Source organism: Apostichopus japonicus, chromosome 16, assembly GCF_037975245.1.
Source record: "Apostichopus japonicus isolate 1M-3 chromosome 16, ASM3797524v1, whole genome shotgun sequence".
Lineage (NCBI taxonomy): Eukaryota > Metazoa > Echinodermata > Holothuroidea > Aspidochirotida > Stichopodidae > Apostichopus > Apostichopus japonicus.
The window spans coordinates 44,085,094-44,100,309 of NC_092576.1; the positions used below are offsets into that span (position 1 = coordinate 44,085,094).

Sequence of the window (15,216 nt, forward strand, 5' to 3'; positions counted from 1 at the left end):
ATAGTTTCAATATCCCATAACCCTACCCCATCCTTTCGTATTTTGACATATTTCATTTGCTATCATGCATGCATCGATCTCATACGTATGCAGGGACTTGGACTTTATTATGATTTCACCTCATTTTGTCTCGAAAGAAAACTTGTTCCTTGTTTCCCAATTTGCACATTGGATATTGCAGTGCTAGTATGCACTGTTTCCTTGAGGGGGGGGGGGGGCGTTGATGGAGTGATGTGTACTCGCAAATTAGATAATACAATAAGAGTTATAAAGGGTACTAAATATCAGGCTGCATCAGTCCAATCGAATTTCTGCAAAGTGCCTTTCGACGTTGGTGCACCCCCCCCCCCCCCAGAATAAAAATGCTTCCGCCGCCCTTGCATGGGATAACTTCCAGACGGAATTACAGAGTATGTCACTAACCCCGTCTAGCTTATATTCAAACTCATTACATGGTTTTCAGTTTACGAGTTAACTTGACAATTAAGTTTACGCTATAACGCATAGAGATGTTACTGAATTTCGATAGAAACAAAACAGCTTACATACAGTACCGTCACTATACCATCAGAGACAGAGTAATGTGGTAGGATAGGGTACAATGTGCTGCCTAAGTTTCTCTCTTGCACAATTAAAATATAGTACAAAAGTGAGCTATATATGGCCACCCAATCGTTGTTTCATTTGTTCACTGAGTGGTGTTAAGCACACACAACCTTCACTGTTGGTCTTTGTGATGTAGGTATACCTGTGATCTTACGCCAGGTCGACGTTACAAAACTGACACACGCACAGGTAAAGTCTATGATATCATCGAGCCAACTATGATGAAATTATTACTTTTGTTTCATTATAAACTGTTTCCTTTCTGTAGCTATTAAGAATGGCCTAACTTTGGTATTGGTTTAATTGTCAACACTTTGGTTTGCATACAGAGTGGAAAAATAACCCCTCCCCCCAAATAAAAAACAAAACAATTAAAGGGTAAGTAGTGGACAATTAACCCAACAAACTTACAAAATGGCGACATGTAGTTTATACTTCATTTTAAACCCTGCAATAACCGGAGTAGAAATCTATCATATTTATAAACAAATTATTAAAATGAGATGCATTACTGCTCCTTAAGATATGATACAGGTCAAGGGCGTAGGAACCGGGTGGCTGGGGGGGGGGGCGCCAGCGGCCCCAGTGAAAAATGTGGAGGGCGGAAGTATCATTCCGCCCCCCCCCCCCCCGCCTCGCAAGTCAGAAAACCCCTTTTTCATTTCCAAATGAGATAAAAAATCTCTTTGGAGCACCAAATTGCATCTAAGGCCTGGTGAAAATACAAAATTAAGTTTACAAAATGGAGTAGGTGTTGAAGTGTGCTATATTGCACCAAATTGCATCTGAGGCTACCTGGAAATGCGAAAAATTCCACACCCCTCCCCTTAGACCCCTCCCCCAGGCCGGCCATCAGTCTTCAGCCCCCCCCCCCCCCACACACTCAAAAGTACCTTCCTACGCCACTGATACAGGTTACTCTGTTACACTCATTATACAAAGTAACAACCAAGTTATGACCCGGTCATGCCATTCACTAATCATGCATCTTAAAGGCTATTACCCTGTAAATAAATCAAACGCCTAATTTATTTTGTGGTACAGTTCCTGCAATCGATCGATGCCCAGTATTTTGTTAGCGGTATAATGTGTGTTTAATTGGACAATGGGGCAGAGTATTATGATACAGTATATACATTTTACCCAGTAGACATTTTGACGTCGGATCTACGTCAGGTTCAGGTCCAGTTGGTCGGTTAAACGTCGGTGTCCAACATAAGTAGTAGTTCAGACGTCGGATTGACGTCACCAACTAATCCTTTCACGTTTAGACGTCCTTATACGACGGCGGATGGACGTTGGTTACTGTCGTAGTTATATTAATTAAGGTAGTCTTTACGACGTCGAATGACAGCCCTTTAATAAGAAGACAGCACTGAGTCTCCAACCAGAGAGAGAAGGGGGAGAAAATCCAAGAAAGATGTCAGCTCTTGTCCAAGTAAAACTCCAGAGCGGTCTTCAGAGGGTTCAAAGTCTCCTAAGCGGTCTGAAAGGTCTCCAGCTCGGCCGACTGACAGGTCTCATCAGCAGTCTATGAGGTCTCATCAGCAGTCCCAGGAGTCTCGGCATCATTTACCTTCTCCCCCTTCTTCTCGTAACAGACAACCCGAATCATCGGATGATGAAGGTAAATATTTATAACTTATTTTTGGTATAGAGAGGTTATTGATTTTGTTATATATTCCCAAACATTGTTGTCCTATATGTACTTAATTTTTTTTCCATTTGGTATCTTTTCAGATGAATCAGCTTCCCCCGCACTCCCTGCAGATAATTCCAAGTCCAAGCCTCAAGTAGGCAAGGGCATGGGCGACAAAGGGAAAGGCAAGGCCTAAAATGAGAACCCATCCCTGATGCACCATACAGCTTCACAGAGGCGAAGGAGGCAATCGCTCGCCGGGTAGACTTAAAAGCTTCTATATGACATGAAGGACAAACATTGAGGAGGCAACTATGGGAGGGAAAGGCTGCGGTGTATGAGGTGAATTGTAAGTATAAAAAAATTTACATTTCGATTACTTTTAAATATTCGAAATCCATTTCAGATGCTTGACATGCATTGCTGTCACTGAACATTCCAATGATTGTACTAATTAGTTGTTTTGATTTCTGTCATTGCAGATGATTCAATTCAGGAATGGTACCGCACACAGAGGACTCGATTCTCGAAGCTGCGGGAGGGCCAACCCAAGAATAAATCCCAGAAGAGGTCCGGTGATGGTTTGTCGAGTGGTGACGAGGAAGACCCCATCTTCGCTGAGGAGGCCAGTGAGAATGACAGTGACCGTGACAGGTTCATCCGCCGGGTCTTTGGGTTCCTGAAGTCACACATCAGACGACACAATTAAGAAGGATACACCAGCTAGTGTGAGTATATCATTGAAATTAAATTCAAACTGAACTTTGTTGAAAATTTTCAATTTCCAAAATTTGATTTTCCAAATATAACTTTCAAATGTACTTATGTTTGTTTTCTTTTTTGTCTTTGCAGTTTAATGAAAAGTTGGCCCTGCATGAGACGGGTGAGCTGGCTGGGAGTGACGACAGTACCATGGCAGGCAGTCTTGCAGACAAACCAAGGAGCCCACCAACAAGTACACTGGCTTCCTACACCGAGACCTCTTTCCAGGACCAGAACAGCTGCTGAGGACCAACTCGAGTCTCCTACCATGGAGATGAGAGTTACCGGAGCATCCCGTGATCTCCAAGATAGTCTGGTTCAGTTCATTACTCGTGACCAGCAAGTCAACACGGCCACTCCTTTCTGCAAGTACCTGGAAACCATACTGGATCGTATTCATGATGCCTGTCTGGAACCTGCGTATGAGGAGATCACCACAGTTCTTAACCAGTAAGTATATAAAATTGCCACCTACTCAAGAGTCGGCCAACTTCAACAGGAGAGTGCCCTCCCTAGCGGTACCTACTACTCCGCCAGCAGAGCTACCTCTTTACCGTCAGCAGAGTTCCAGCCAGGTCCCAGACAGTGGCCTATGAAGCCACCTCCGGCATCAGTGTCGAGATCCAAGGAGTGTGGCTACGTAGAGCAGGCGAACCAGCAGTACAACTTAGAACAGCAACATCAGCAGTACCATACCCTCCAACCAGCTAACACTTCTACTCAGGGCTACGAACCTTCTCCTCGCCAGGCTGCATTCGTCCAACTTCCTTCTCAGCCTCCTGAGCAAAAAACCAGAGGTCCTTGGCAGGTAACACCCCAGCAGCCAGTCCAGAGCCCTCCTCCGCCTCCTCTTCCAGTTCAGCAGTCCCAGCACAATGTGACCCAGGACAGCCTCCGCCAATATCTAAACCCACGGGACAGGAACTTCTCTTTAGTGAGATTGAAGATGTTGTTCGGGCTCTCCAGGCCTTCCTTCAGTTCTGACCCATTGTAGATACTGACTTCGTTGCTGGAACCATCAGAGCCGACATCAATCCAGAGAATCTTGTAGTCTGCGTCGACCAGGGCCATGCGGACAATGGAGAGGAAGCCCTTGTAATTTATGTACACAAAGCCAGTATTCTAAGGACAGGGGACCGCCACATGCTTGCCATCCAGAGCACCACAGCAGTGTGGAAATTCCCATCTCTTCTGAAACTGCTCGGCAATGGCGGTCCACTCTTCCGGTTTAGTAGGACACTGGATCACTTCAGCAGCAAATTCGGCTTTGATGGCATCACAAACTTCATTAATGATGAGGGAGATGGTGTTTGGAGCAACTCTGAAGTTGTAGGACAGGCTTGGATAATTATCATCGCAGGTCAGGTGTCGTAGAGGGGTGATGGACAGCTTGAGACCAGGAGGTAGAGACTTTCTGTACCATGTGTCCTTCTTATTCTGCCTTCTACCCTTCGCAAGACCTCATCGTAGAGGCCTCTGGGAAGTCTTTTGTAGTTGTAGTAGGCTTTTTCATCTCCTGTCTTCAGCTCATTTAGTAGAGTGCTATATTGGCCATAGCGTTCTCTTCTTTTGTCAGATAGCCATTTCCTAACCCATATAGACATCGGTTTCCTCCTTCACCTCGGGTTGCCCCTACCCTGGAAAAAAAAAGAGAGCAAAACAAGATAAGTACATTGAAATGACAAAGTGAACTAAGACAATGTTTACCTGTAAGAGGAAGTTCTGGGCCTGTAAGAGTTGCTCATCATGCTCTCTGAGGTGCACCAAAAGAAGGAGTGCTTCTGCCTTCTTTTCCTGGTTGCCTCATCACCACAGTATGCCATTCTGCAGGAACTGAATTGTGATTGGCCTTTGAGGCTGGCCTTTATATGTCCACGTTACAATGACACCTGGGAAACACTTGAGGTTCTCAATTTCGGTTGTCTTCGCCGACACCGTGGTCCCATCTCGATATCATCGTACTATAATACGATGGTTACTCGACGGCATTGCGAGGGCTTCACGTAGTCCTGCTGCCTTCATAAGACAATCGGGCAGCTTCTTGCTTCCTTCGTATTGTCTTCGTGAGGTGCACGTGCCCGATGGCACCGTTGATCATACGAAGTAAAAACGAAGATGACACCATTTGATAAGATGCCCTCACGATGACCTTACGAAGGGCAAAATGGACCCACGAATTCATCACGAAATGAATCATGGCAAGGTCGTCCGGCAAGTTTTTGGCATGCCAAAGATTTTGCCAACACTCACGAAGTTGCTGCCGGAGCCTGAAAAAAATCAACCGGCGGTCATACGATGGCTTAAGATGCTGTCACGAATGCCCGATGTTTTTACGATCAGAGCCGAATTTGAACATTTTCTTCATCGTGTGGCTATATGGTGCCAAGTTCGGGACAGTGACGCCGGCATTATAGCAGGCGCGGCGGAACGGAAAATTATTGGAGGGGCTTATGTGTGGAGACTATCTAAGCGGAGCGCCACCATCGGTTGGCGCGTAGCGTAGAAGAAAATTTTGGGTATTTCAAACCCCCAGATGGCCAGAAACGGCACTTCCCGAGAGTTTCATGCTGCGAATACCTAGCCCTAAAATATGGGTCTCAAGCCTGCAATTTCTCAGATTGCACGTAAAAATCTGTAAAAACATTGTTATTTGTATATTCGATGGTGTTTCAGAGAGTAGATATTACTCGTAGTGTACTCGCAAAGACGTTTTGAGTGTAGTAAGTTACTACTTGCAACTAAATGCCATAATTAAATAATTAATAATTAAATATTGGGGGGCTAATCATGCATTTCCCCCTCAACTTTTTCATTGGGGGACTGAGCCCCCCCCCCCCCGCCCCAAAGCCCCCCCCCCCGGTTCCGCCGCTGGCCACTGCGTGATAGTTTCTGCTGTCGCTTTTACTGTATAACTATGGACCGCCCAAAAAGGATATTATTCACTAACTTTTTATGCAGCATCACTCCTGCCATAGTATTTTTTTTGGTCACATAATGAGAAAAACAATTACAAGTCACTATGTGTGGTTCTTTTTACTCAGCATAATGAACAAGGCATGGGTTTTATTGGGCAAGTTTGTCATCTATTACAGAAAAGTCGCCATTTCGGACAAAAATCATATTGTCTTTACTCCCGCATGATGACTTCAAGAAAAGTCGTAGTCAGTACATATGCTATAATCTTTACAGGCCAAAGAATAAAAATACAACCTAATTACGCGGCAATGCTATTGTCTAACGAAAATGTTACTCATTTTGGGGCAGTCTTTTCTACAGCAGAACCACTTCCGGTAACGTACTCGTTATTTGCTTGAAAAAAAAAAAAACATTTTATTCTTTCGTAACGAAAAAAATGCTCATTATCCTATATTCAGTCACGACCGTGCGACAAAGTAGCGGCGCTATTTTCTTTCTATGAGCAGAGAATATTCTGGTGATGAACGATAGGGCTACACTGTAAACAATACATAGGAACTATGTTAGCCTACGCTTTCAACTAGGACAGTCTTACTATAGTAAAGCAATACACTTCAATTCACGATCGAGTACCGTCTAACACTAACAACAGCCTCGCAATGGCAGCCGTACAGGTAAAGGTTTAATCCGCCCTTCTTGTTTCCATTCTAATACGGATCTACGTTTGACGGTTATTTTCTGCTGAACGAATAAATTGTTCAAGTCTGTTTCATGATCTATGAGTAGCCTAGGCTACTTTTGGTGTGGTTATGGCTTACTTTTTTCTAAAGTGTGCGTTGCAGCTATAGATAGTGTATTGTGTAGCCTAACCCAAGTTAAGACTAGCCTATGTTGAGTTTCACTCGTTGGTTGTTATGCCTAACGTTGAAAATAGTTAATACTGCCCAAGAAAACTAAACCTAACATTTTAAATTCTCTTTATTTTACAGTCTGGTGGTAACGCACAGCCGAGCAAAACATGGGGTAAGTTGATTTTGCTCAGTGGTTCAGTTCTATCCTTCAGCTAGGCCTATGTATGTGATTTAGCCAATGGTTTTACCAAATTCCACCTAAATAGAAGGAAACCTGTAGTTCCAAAGGTTGGGAAATAAACTGCTTGGATGGAGGTTACTATAGGCTAGGCTTTTCTGTCAAATGGTTGGAATATTCCATCCTAGAAACACCAGCATTATGGCCTATGGGACACTTTTATGAATGACTTCACCCCAAAACAAGCAGATACTATAAACTTGGGGAAATATTTTTTCTTGCCTCAAGCAGTTTTGACTACCAACCTGTAAGATTGCATTACTTCTAGGCATAAAAGTATGTACAGTAGGCTAGGCTCATTCTTTCTATTTCTGGCAGAATTTGATAAAACCATCGGTTAAACATCCTGTCTGAAGGTGGATGATAGATCTAGGCTATTAACAGTGTACACATCGGGAAGATTCTTCATTACCGAAGAACATTTGCTCTTAATATTCCCTCAGTACTAGGTTAATAAATCATCCTACTATGCTGTCTGGTAATATATGAAATGTTTACAGTTTGCATCCTCTAAAAAAGCTAACCTTAATAGAGCAGTTGTTTTGTTTTAATTGGATTTGACGGTCATTCCAGGAACCCTTATATCAACATTGTTATGGTTGTTGCATTAATTGTATAGCGCCACCCAGAACTCAGGCAATCTGCCAGATCTCGAAATATCTTGTGACCCACCATTATCTTTGAAACTTTTGTATGAAATCATCCAGGAAGTAAATGTATAATTACACAGAATTTTGCCCTTGTGAGTGAAGGTGTGTCTTAATGTAAAGTTTCTTTTGTGAAAATTTGCATGACAGAGTTGAGCTTGTACGAGCTACACCGTACTCCGCAGGAAGCAATCACAGACGATACAGAGATAGCGGTGTCACCTCGAAGCCTTCACAGCGAGCTCATGTGTCCGATATGTTTGGACATGCTGAAAATGACGTACACGACCAAGGAATGTCTTCACCGATTCTGTCAGGAATGTATCATCACAGCTCTTAGAAGTGGGTAAGGATCCGCTAAAAAAGCTGCCGTTAATGCACGGTGACATAAAAGAAAAATCAACGTCACAAAAGTTGATTAAATTGTTTATTTCAACTTTTAAGATGACAATCTTTATAAACCACCCATTTTAGTCCATAGTCTAGTACAAATAATAACATTGTGCAGTACCCCTCAAAGGTTTTGGCTGATGAAAGAAGATCATGATTTGTTTGCTAGTTTGTTTGCCCAGGGGGGTGGCGGTGGGTGGTGGGGGTGGGGGGAGGTAGTATAAGTGTTTGGTCTTCATTTATTCGACTGTGGAAGGCGAAGATGGTGAATTCCCTCATTAAATGTGGGCTGAGTGAGTGGTGATTGCAATACCCCTTTATTCATCCAACTACCATGTGAATAACATGCTAGCCACTGGATGAATAGTCGTCAAACATTTGATAACTTTATCACATGCCATCCTTTAAATTTACTGTTGTTTAGATTAACCTTAATTGTCAGTTTGTTCCAAAACTATCAAAGAGAAAATGAATGTTCTATCAAGACCGTCATCAACTAACCTGAATCCATTAATGAATGTAGAGAGCAAGTATTAAAAAGAGAATGGTGCTCAACATTTCCCCTGCCTCATTATATATATATATATATATATATATATATATATATATTTCTATTTAATATATACATGGAACTCCTAAAACAACAGGCTCCCCCAGTTACCCAATCCCGCACTAGGATATATCCACATGAAATGTTCTCATTTGTGAAGGACATATCTGAAAAAGGAAGGTTGTCCCTTCGTTCATGTGAATGCTGTTGCAATAGGATACGTCCTTGCAATGAAGCCTTACTCATTTACAAGTTCAACAAAATGCGCTTTAATAATATCACAGGTGAGAGTGGATATATTCTTTGTATTGTATCACTATATATATATAAGTCGTAAGTCGCAACTCTATAGATATATATCCACTAATTCTGGTGAATGGGTGTATCCTTTGCTTTCACTTTCTATAAGTTCACAAACGAGAGCATTGTACACTGAGTTAACGATGTAGAAAATTTGAAAGGAACATCATCCGCAGTATTTGTGTGTTATGTGGTTGAATGTGTAATTGCATCATTTCAAAATGTACGTTGGTTAGCAATGCTGGTCAAGTTCATGTCTTTTATATCATCTGGGACCATCTTTTCCCCCGCCCCCCCCCCCCCCGAAATATTTAAAAACAATGATTTTTTTCTGTGTTTGGTTCCCTTTGACAGAAACAAGGAATGTCCCACCTGTAGGAAGAAACTTGTGTCCAAGAGATCCTTGCGGCCAGATCCAAACTTTGATGCTCTTATCTCCAAAATCTACCCTAGCAGGGATGAGTATGAAGCCCACCAGGTAATGTATATATCCAAGTTTGTATGAAAGTTTAGCCAGATTCTAATAATGCCCAAGGATGTATGTGAGGGCGATGTAGTCAAGTGGTTAAGGCAGTGGATTTGTGATCTAAGGGTTACAGGTTCGAGCCCTGGCCAGATCATTACGTTCTGTCCTTGGGCAAGGCGCTTTGTCTCCATTGCCTCTCTTCACCCAGGTGTCTAAATGGGGACTTGCAAGGTAACTTGTTAATATAGTTGTTTGCGCCGGTTTGTGGCTGCACCCTATGGGAAGTCCTCCAGGGACACGTGGTTGTGGTGCAATGTGGTGCCCCAGGAGAGATTGATTGGATTGTGCACACTTTGGTGTGTTGGTGTGACATGTTACCAATGACCAGGGTTAAGTTGTAAAGTCGTGTGAGAAGGCCTTGGCCCTGAAACAAGACTGTAAACCTGAAAATTAAAAATTAAATTAAAAATTATTTATTTTCATTCTCCACTTCAAAATTTGTCACTTACGAAAGACCTTTTCAAAGAGCTCTATGTTGCGAAATTTATATGTCGATGATAAATTTCTTTGCGAGCGGTATTCAGGCTACTTTTCTACCGGTGAATTGAGTTTTCTCTCTTGTCCGCAGGAAAGGGTTTTGGAGAAGTTGGCAAAGCACCATTCCACACAAGCCTTGGCTAATAGCATCGAAGAAGGGATGAAACAACAGGCTCTAAGCAGACAGCAAAGAGTAGTGAGTCACCCTAATTTACCGAAGGGCAAGGAGGGGGGGGGCGTGGGATGTTTCTTTACAGAGGAGATAATAGTTATTGGGGGAGTGGGAAAGGGGAGAGGGGTTGGGATGTTTCTTTACAGAGGAGATAATACTTATTGGGTGAGGGGGAGGGGGGTTGGGTGCTTGGTGAGTTTTGGTTGAATTTGGATATTATTTAAATTTCAATATTTACTTTAACTTTTTAATTTGTCACTTATGCAGAAATATAATGAGCTACAATTTTTTTTAAAGTTTTCTAGCAACCTGTCCGTCAAAATGGTTGTTTGATGCAAGTTTTGTTCTTGTTCCATTCTCGGAGAATGTACTAAAATATCCTCTTTTTTTTTAATTTACCCCAAAAATGTTGAGAAATGTGGTGCAGTGGGAAACCTTTTCTTTCCTTGTTCTCTCAGAGAAAACACCACCCAGTAATGTCCGATCCAACCGAGGAGACAGCTGAAGCCATGGATGAACAACCACCAATTCCCTTACCAGTGCCTCCTGTCTCCGAAATACCCACAGGGCCCAGTGAGGTGGGACCCTCGAGGACAGAAGTGAAGAGACCCCCCCGAAATATCCCCGGTGAAGCAAGCAGTCCAGAGGTTGGACCCCACCTGGGGGAGCCATCAGAACCCCCGGAGGCCATGGAAATACCGAGTGTAAGATTAAACTGGATTAGTTCATCAAAATAAAACGAAACTGTTAGCAAACTGCTTATCCACTAAAGAGCCTGTGTAAGAGAATGTGTAAAAGTAAGAGGGTGTGACGTTTCGAATGGCTGAATGATAAGTAACGGTAGCAGAAGGGACAAAAACACGCACAGAATACAGACAGGTTAATGAGCATGGTGAGCACGAAGAGATAGATGTAAGTGGATTAGTAGACAAGGGATGGAGAGAAGGAAGAAACCAACAGGAAAAAAAGGATAGGTAGAAGATAAACAGTGGGGGACAAAGAGAGGATTAAGGGAAGAGGGTAGGGAATAAACTGCAGAAGGACAAAGACAGAAAATAGTGAAGAAAAAAGGGTGGGGAGATGGAAGATGATTAGTTCATCACAGAGCTCGAGTGATCCGATTGACACCAGCTTAGACTTTTGTGCAAGGTGCCTTTGTAACCCTCGGTCCTAATTCAAGTGGTTGTAAGACTGTGACATTGGAAAATGATATGACAACTAAAATGATGTGATGATATGATGACTAAAAGATGACTAAAATATCAGTGAAATTATCTTTTACATGTGCAAAATGTATAAAAGGGATATAAGGAGAGAAATAATGCAGAAACTATTTCCATTAAAGATGTAAAATTGGGGTTAAACTTCCTTTATAAATGTCTCCCCCCCCCCCCAACCCACCGCTTCTTTGAATGACAGTCATTTTAACACATTTGAACCGTAAAAGTTTTCGCACCATTGTATTTTGTTATGTCTCCAGGAGGTTGAGCTTGTTTTCCGGCCTCATCCAGCTCAGACAGATACATCTCATCTCCCCGTGCGGTACCTGAAAACTCCGACCCATGCATGGATAGACCACCTTGCTAAATACCTAGCCATAAGGGCATCTCTTGAAGCCAACGGTGATTATAATCTACTTGTCGATTCAGGAAAAGAAGTCTTTCCCTTTAACAGAGAACGGACAGTTTTCCTTCAAATATTGACAATTTTCCTACAGTTAGTGAATGAGCCCTTTATCTGATTCTAATGCTAGTACCACTCTATACTGTCTTCTCCTACCATGCTTCAAAGCACTGGTACTAACAGTATGGACAGTTCCTAACCTTTCTCGATTCTAATGCTAATACCACTGTATACTGTTATCTCCTACCATGCTTCAAAGCACATGTACTGACAGTATGGACAGTTCCTAACATCTATCTGATTCTAATGCTAATACCACTCTATACTGTCCTCTCATATCATGCTTCAAAGCTCTCATAAAAACAGTATGGACAGTTCCTAACCTTTCTCGATTCTAATGCTAATACCACTCTATACTGTTATCGCCTACCATGCTTCAAAGCAGTCGTACTGACAGTATGAACAGTTCCTCACCTCTGATTGCAATGCTAATTCAACTCTATACTGTCCTCTCATATCATGCTTCAGAGCACTTGTACTGACAGTATGAACACCTCTTGAGTTACTGTGACGTCATACTTTCCAACAGAACTCGTAAACCTAGGTAGCTTGTCAAACTTTGTTCAAGTCGGGCAGTTTTGTTGACTTTTCACCGGAGTAAAATATAGAGCGAGAAGGTTTTGTGTATGTCGTGGGAATTGGATGCAGAGATTTCTTAGAAACGGCGCAGCGTTTACTTGTTTGATGTTTATCATCCTCTTCACAGCCAACACCTCGTCAGCAAGTGGCAGCAGTCAGAAGTCTGTAGAGGGCAGTGCAGACTTCAGTATCTCAGTGGCGACCCAAGGAGGGCAACTTGTGGTGAGTGAGATCTGTTATGTGTGAACTTGTGGCTTAATATCAGTGGAAATATATTGCTTCTCGGTTACTTATAATGCTTAAGGCAAAAAAAAGTTTCAAAAGTTGATAGAACTGAAATGAAGGGTGGGCAGGATGAGAGCAGGGAAAGTGTTTACTAGAATATCAGTAGATTCTCTCTTATTTAAAATCCTGACCGAAAAATTAAAACATTGCGTGTTCGTGTTCTAATGGAGGTAAAGCCAAAAACCGTGGATGTAGGTACATAGAGAAATTTGGAAAGATTTAACCAGGTTAATAGATAATGGTTAAAATGGTTCCTTTGTCAAGCCACTTGCTACAAGATTCTGAACCGGAGGTGAAGTAACACTGACATCAGTGGTACTGTTTCTCGTTGTACTCAGAGCTGTGTTGCAATCACAGAGATTGGGGTGCTCCTCACACCAGGTTCCATGATGAGAAATTCTTCTCTCCTAACCCTACATTTCCCTCCCACACCAAACCCTCCCCCTGTCTGTTCTTTATTCTTCTGTTCTCTGTAGTTTAATGATTATATCTGTTTCCTTGCAGGAACTCCCCGGTAACACAACCCTCGAACAGGTCAACGAAAACCACTGGAAAGTTGCCAAACCGTTGGAGTTGTTCTATCAGCCGAAACAATGAGGTTTTCCTTCAGTTTCTACCTATCATCATGAATATTCAGTGACCGCCAGTCGTGACCTCATAACCCGATTTGCCGGCTCAGGACGATAGAACAGTCCCTTACGATGCACATGTTTTAACTGAACCAGAGTATAAAGAAGACGAGGCCCTGTCAAGAAGTCATGAATATTCATGCTGCCAGGCCAGTTGTTGAGATGAATACTTTGTTCATGCATATTTATGAGAAGACGACCTTATAAGAGGAAAGAATGGTTTGAGTTTGTTGCTTGCATGATGACCTTTGGATGTTGCAATCTTCAGGCTGTTCCACTCAACTTTGATGAGATGACAATGCTAGGACAACGTAAGCAGAGGTAACCCCCTGTGGTACTGGTTTTGCTACGTTGGTTGTGATCTAGCTTTGAGTATGTTAAAACCTAGCCTTGAGGACATTAAAGATGTCTGTATGAACCCATTTAGATTGGGTTACTACCTCCGGCAGTTAGATAACATCCCTACCAGTCCCCTAGGGTGTAGTTCTACCCATTTCAGCGGAATTGGGACTTTGGAAAATGGCAACCAACCATGGATGGCATGGGACTCTTTGATAATTCGTCTCGGCAAGACAAACTTTTTAAAGTCTGTAAATAAACGTCCTGCTAGATTGTGGGGGCACTGAAAACTTGTCCACAGCTGTCTTGGTTGAACTGATGATTACACACAGTAGAGATGTGGCTTTAAGCAAGACAGCAAAGGACATCTCAATGTTAACGAGTAGGTCACAATGCAGAATCTGGTGAATACTGAATTATGTCTCGCAAACTTTAACTTTTCCCCTACAGTTTCTAGGAGTCCGAGGATGGTCTACCTAGAGCGGAATGTTTACACTTCACTTTTACAAAGACAGTATAAGACAATCGAAAATTAAATAGCAGTTGAAAATATGACTGATGTGAAATGGTCGATATTGTCATGTTAACATAAAATAGATTCCTTAAGTTTTGTGCCATCTTCCTAAAAGTGAAAGTGGATCCTTCACATATACTTAAAGAGCAGAAGACAAAGTTAATGATTGAAGTAAATGAAGACAAAGTTAATGAGTGAAGTTAATGAAGACAAAGTTAATGAATGAAGTTAATGAAGACAAAGTTAATGAATGAAGTTAAAGTAGACAAAGTTAATGAGTGAAGTTAATGAAACCAAAGTTAATGAGTGAAGTTTATGAAGTTAAAGTTACTGAATGTTTGGGAGGAATGTTGTCCTATTCTGTTCTCCAACATGTTATTTTCTCTATCGTCAACCGGATGTGAAATACAGCTAAAGTCCATTCTTTTAGAAAAAGAAAATTGTCGTCATTTTGAGTTCTTCATATTTTTTAAAAATCTTTCAGATTTCGATGTGAACCTTTGTAAGAAAGAGAATTGCAAAATAATGCAGCAAAACATGGTAATTTATTATTATTTATTAACTTAATCTGGTCATTGGTAACTTATCACACCTACTGTACACACCAAAGTGTGCACAATTCAATCAATCTCTCCTGGGGCACAACAGTGCACCATAGCCACGTGTCCCCCGGGGGACTTCCCATAGGGTGCAGCCACAAACCGGCGCACGCAACTTTATTTACAAGTTACCTCGCAAGTCCCCATTTATACACCTGGGTGAAGGGAGGCAATGGAGATAAAGTGCCTTGCCCAAGGACACAACGCAAAAATCCTGGCAGGACTCGAACCTGCAATCCTTAGATCACAAGTCCACTGCCTTAACCACTTTACCACAGCTTCTTTTCCTTTAACAATGGAACTATGTTGTTTAATTAGTTAATTGTTCTGCTCACTCTAAATTATGTTGAAATTATAAGGAATAAATTTAATACACCTGTCGATGGTGAGGAACGTTTTCTTTTCATAAAACTTCATATGAACAACTGAACACGAAGGATCACATTCAACAACATGTCCTTGCTAAGCTAGTAACACTATGTTAACATGTCATGTATGAGGTCTTGAAAAGTCT

General features: G+C 42.0%; 1 protein-coding gene across 1 annotated transcript; it reads left to right on the forward strand.

Annotated features, from left to right (window-relative positions):
* The first annotated feature begins 6,474 nt into the window (after positions 1-6,474).
* LOC139982361 (E3 ubiquitin-protein ligase RING2-A-like) lies at positions 6,475-14,183 on the forward strand. The gene is made up of 9 exons (XM_071995106.1): positions 6,475-6,597; positions 6,913-6,946; positions 7,810-8,005; positions 9,254-9,377; positions 9,994-10,098; positions 10,533-10,778; positions 11,555-11,696; positions 12,464-12,558; positions 13,126-14,183. The coding sequence occupies exons 1-9, from the start codon at positions 6,583-6,585 to the stop codon at positions 13,216-13,218; spliced, it is 1,050 nt and encodes a 349-aa protein (XP_071851207.1). The 5' UTR covers positions 6,475-6,582; the 3' UTR covers positions 13,219-14,183.
* The last annotated feature ends 1,033 nt before the right edge of the window (positions 14,184-15,216 follow it).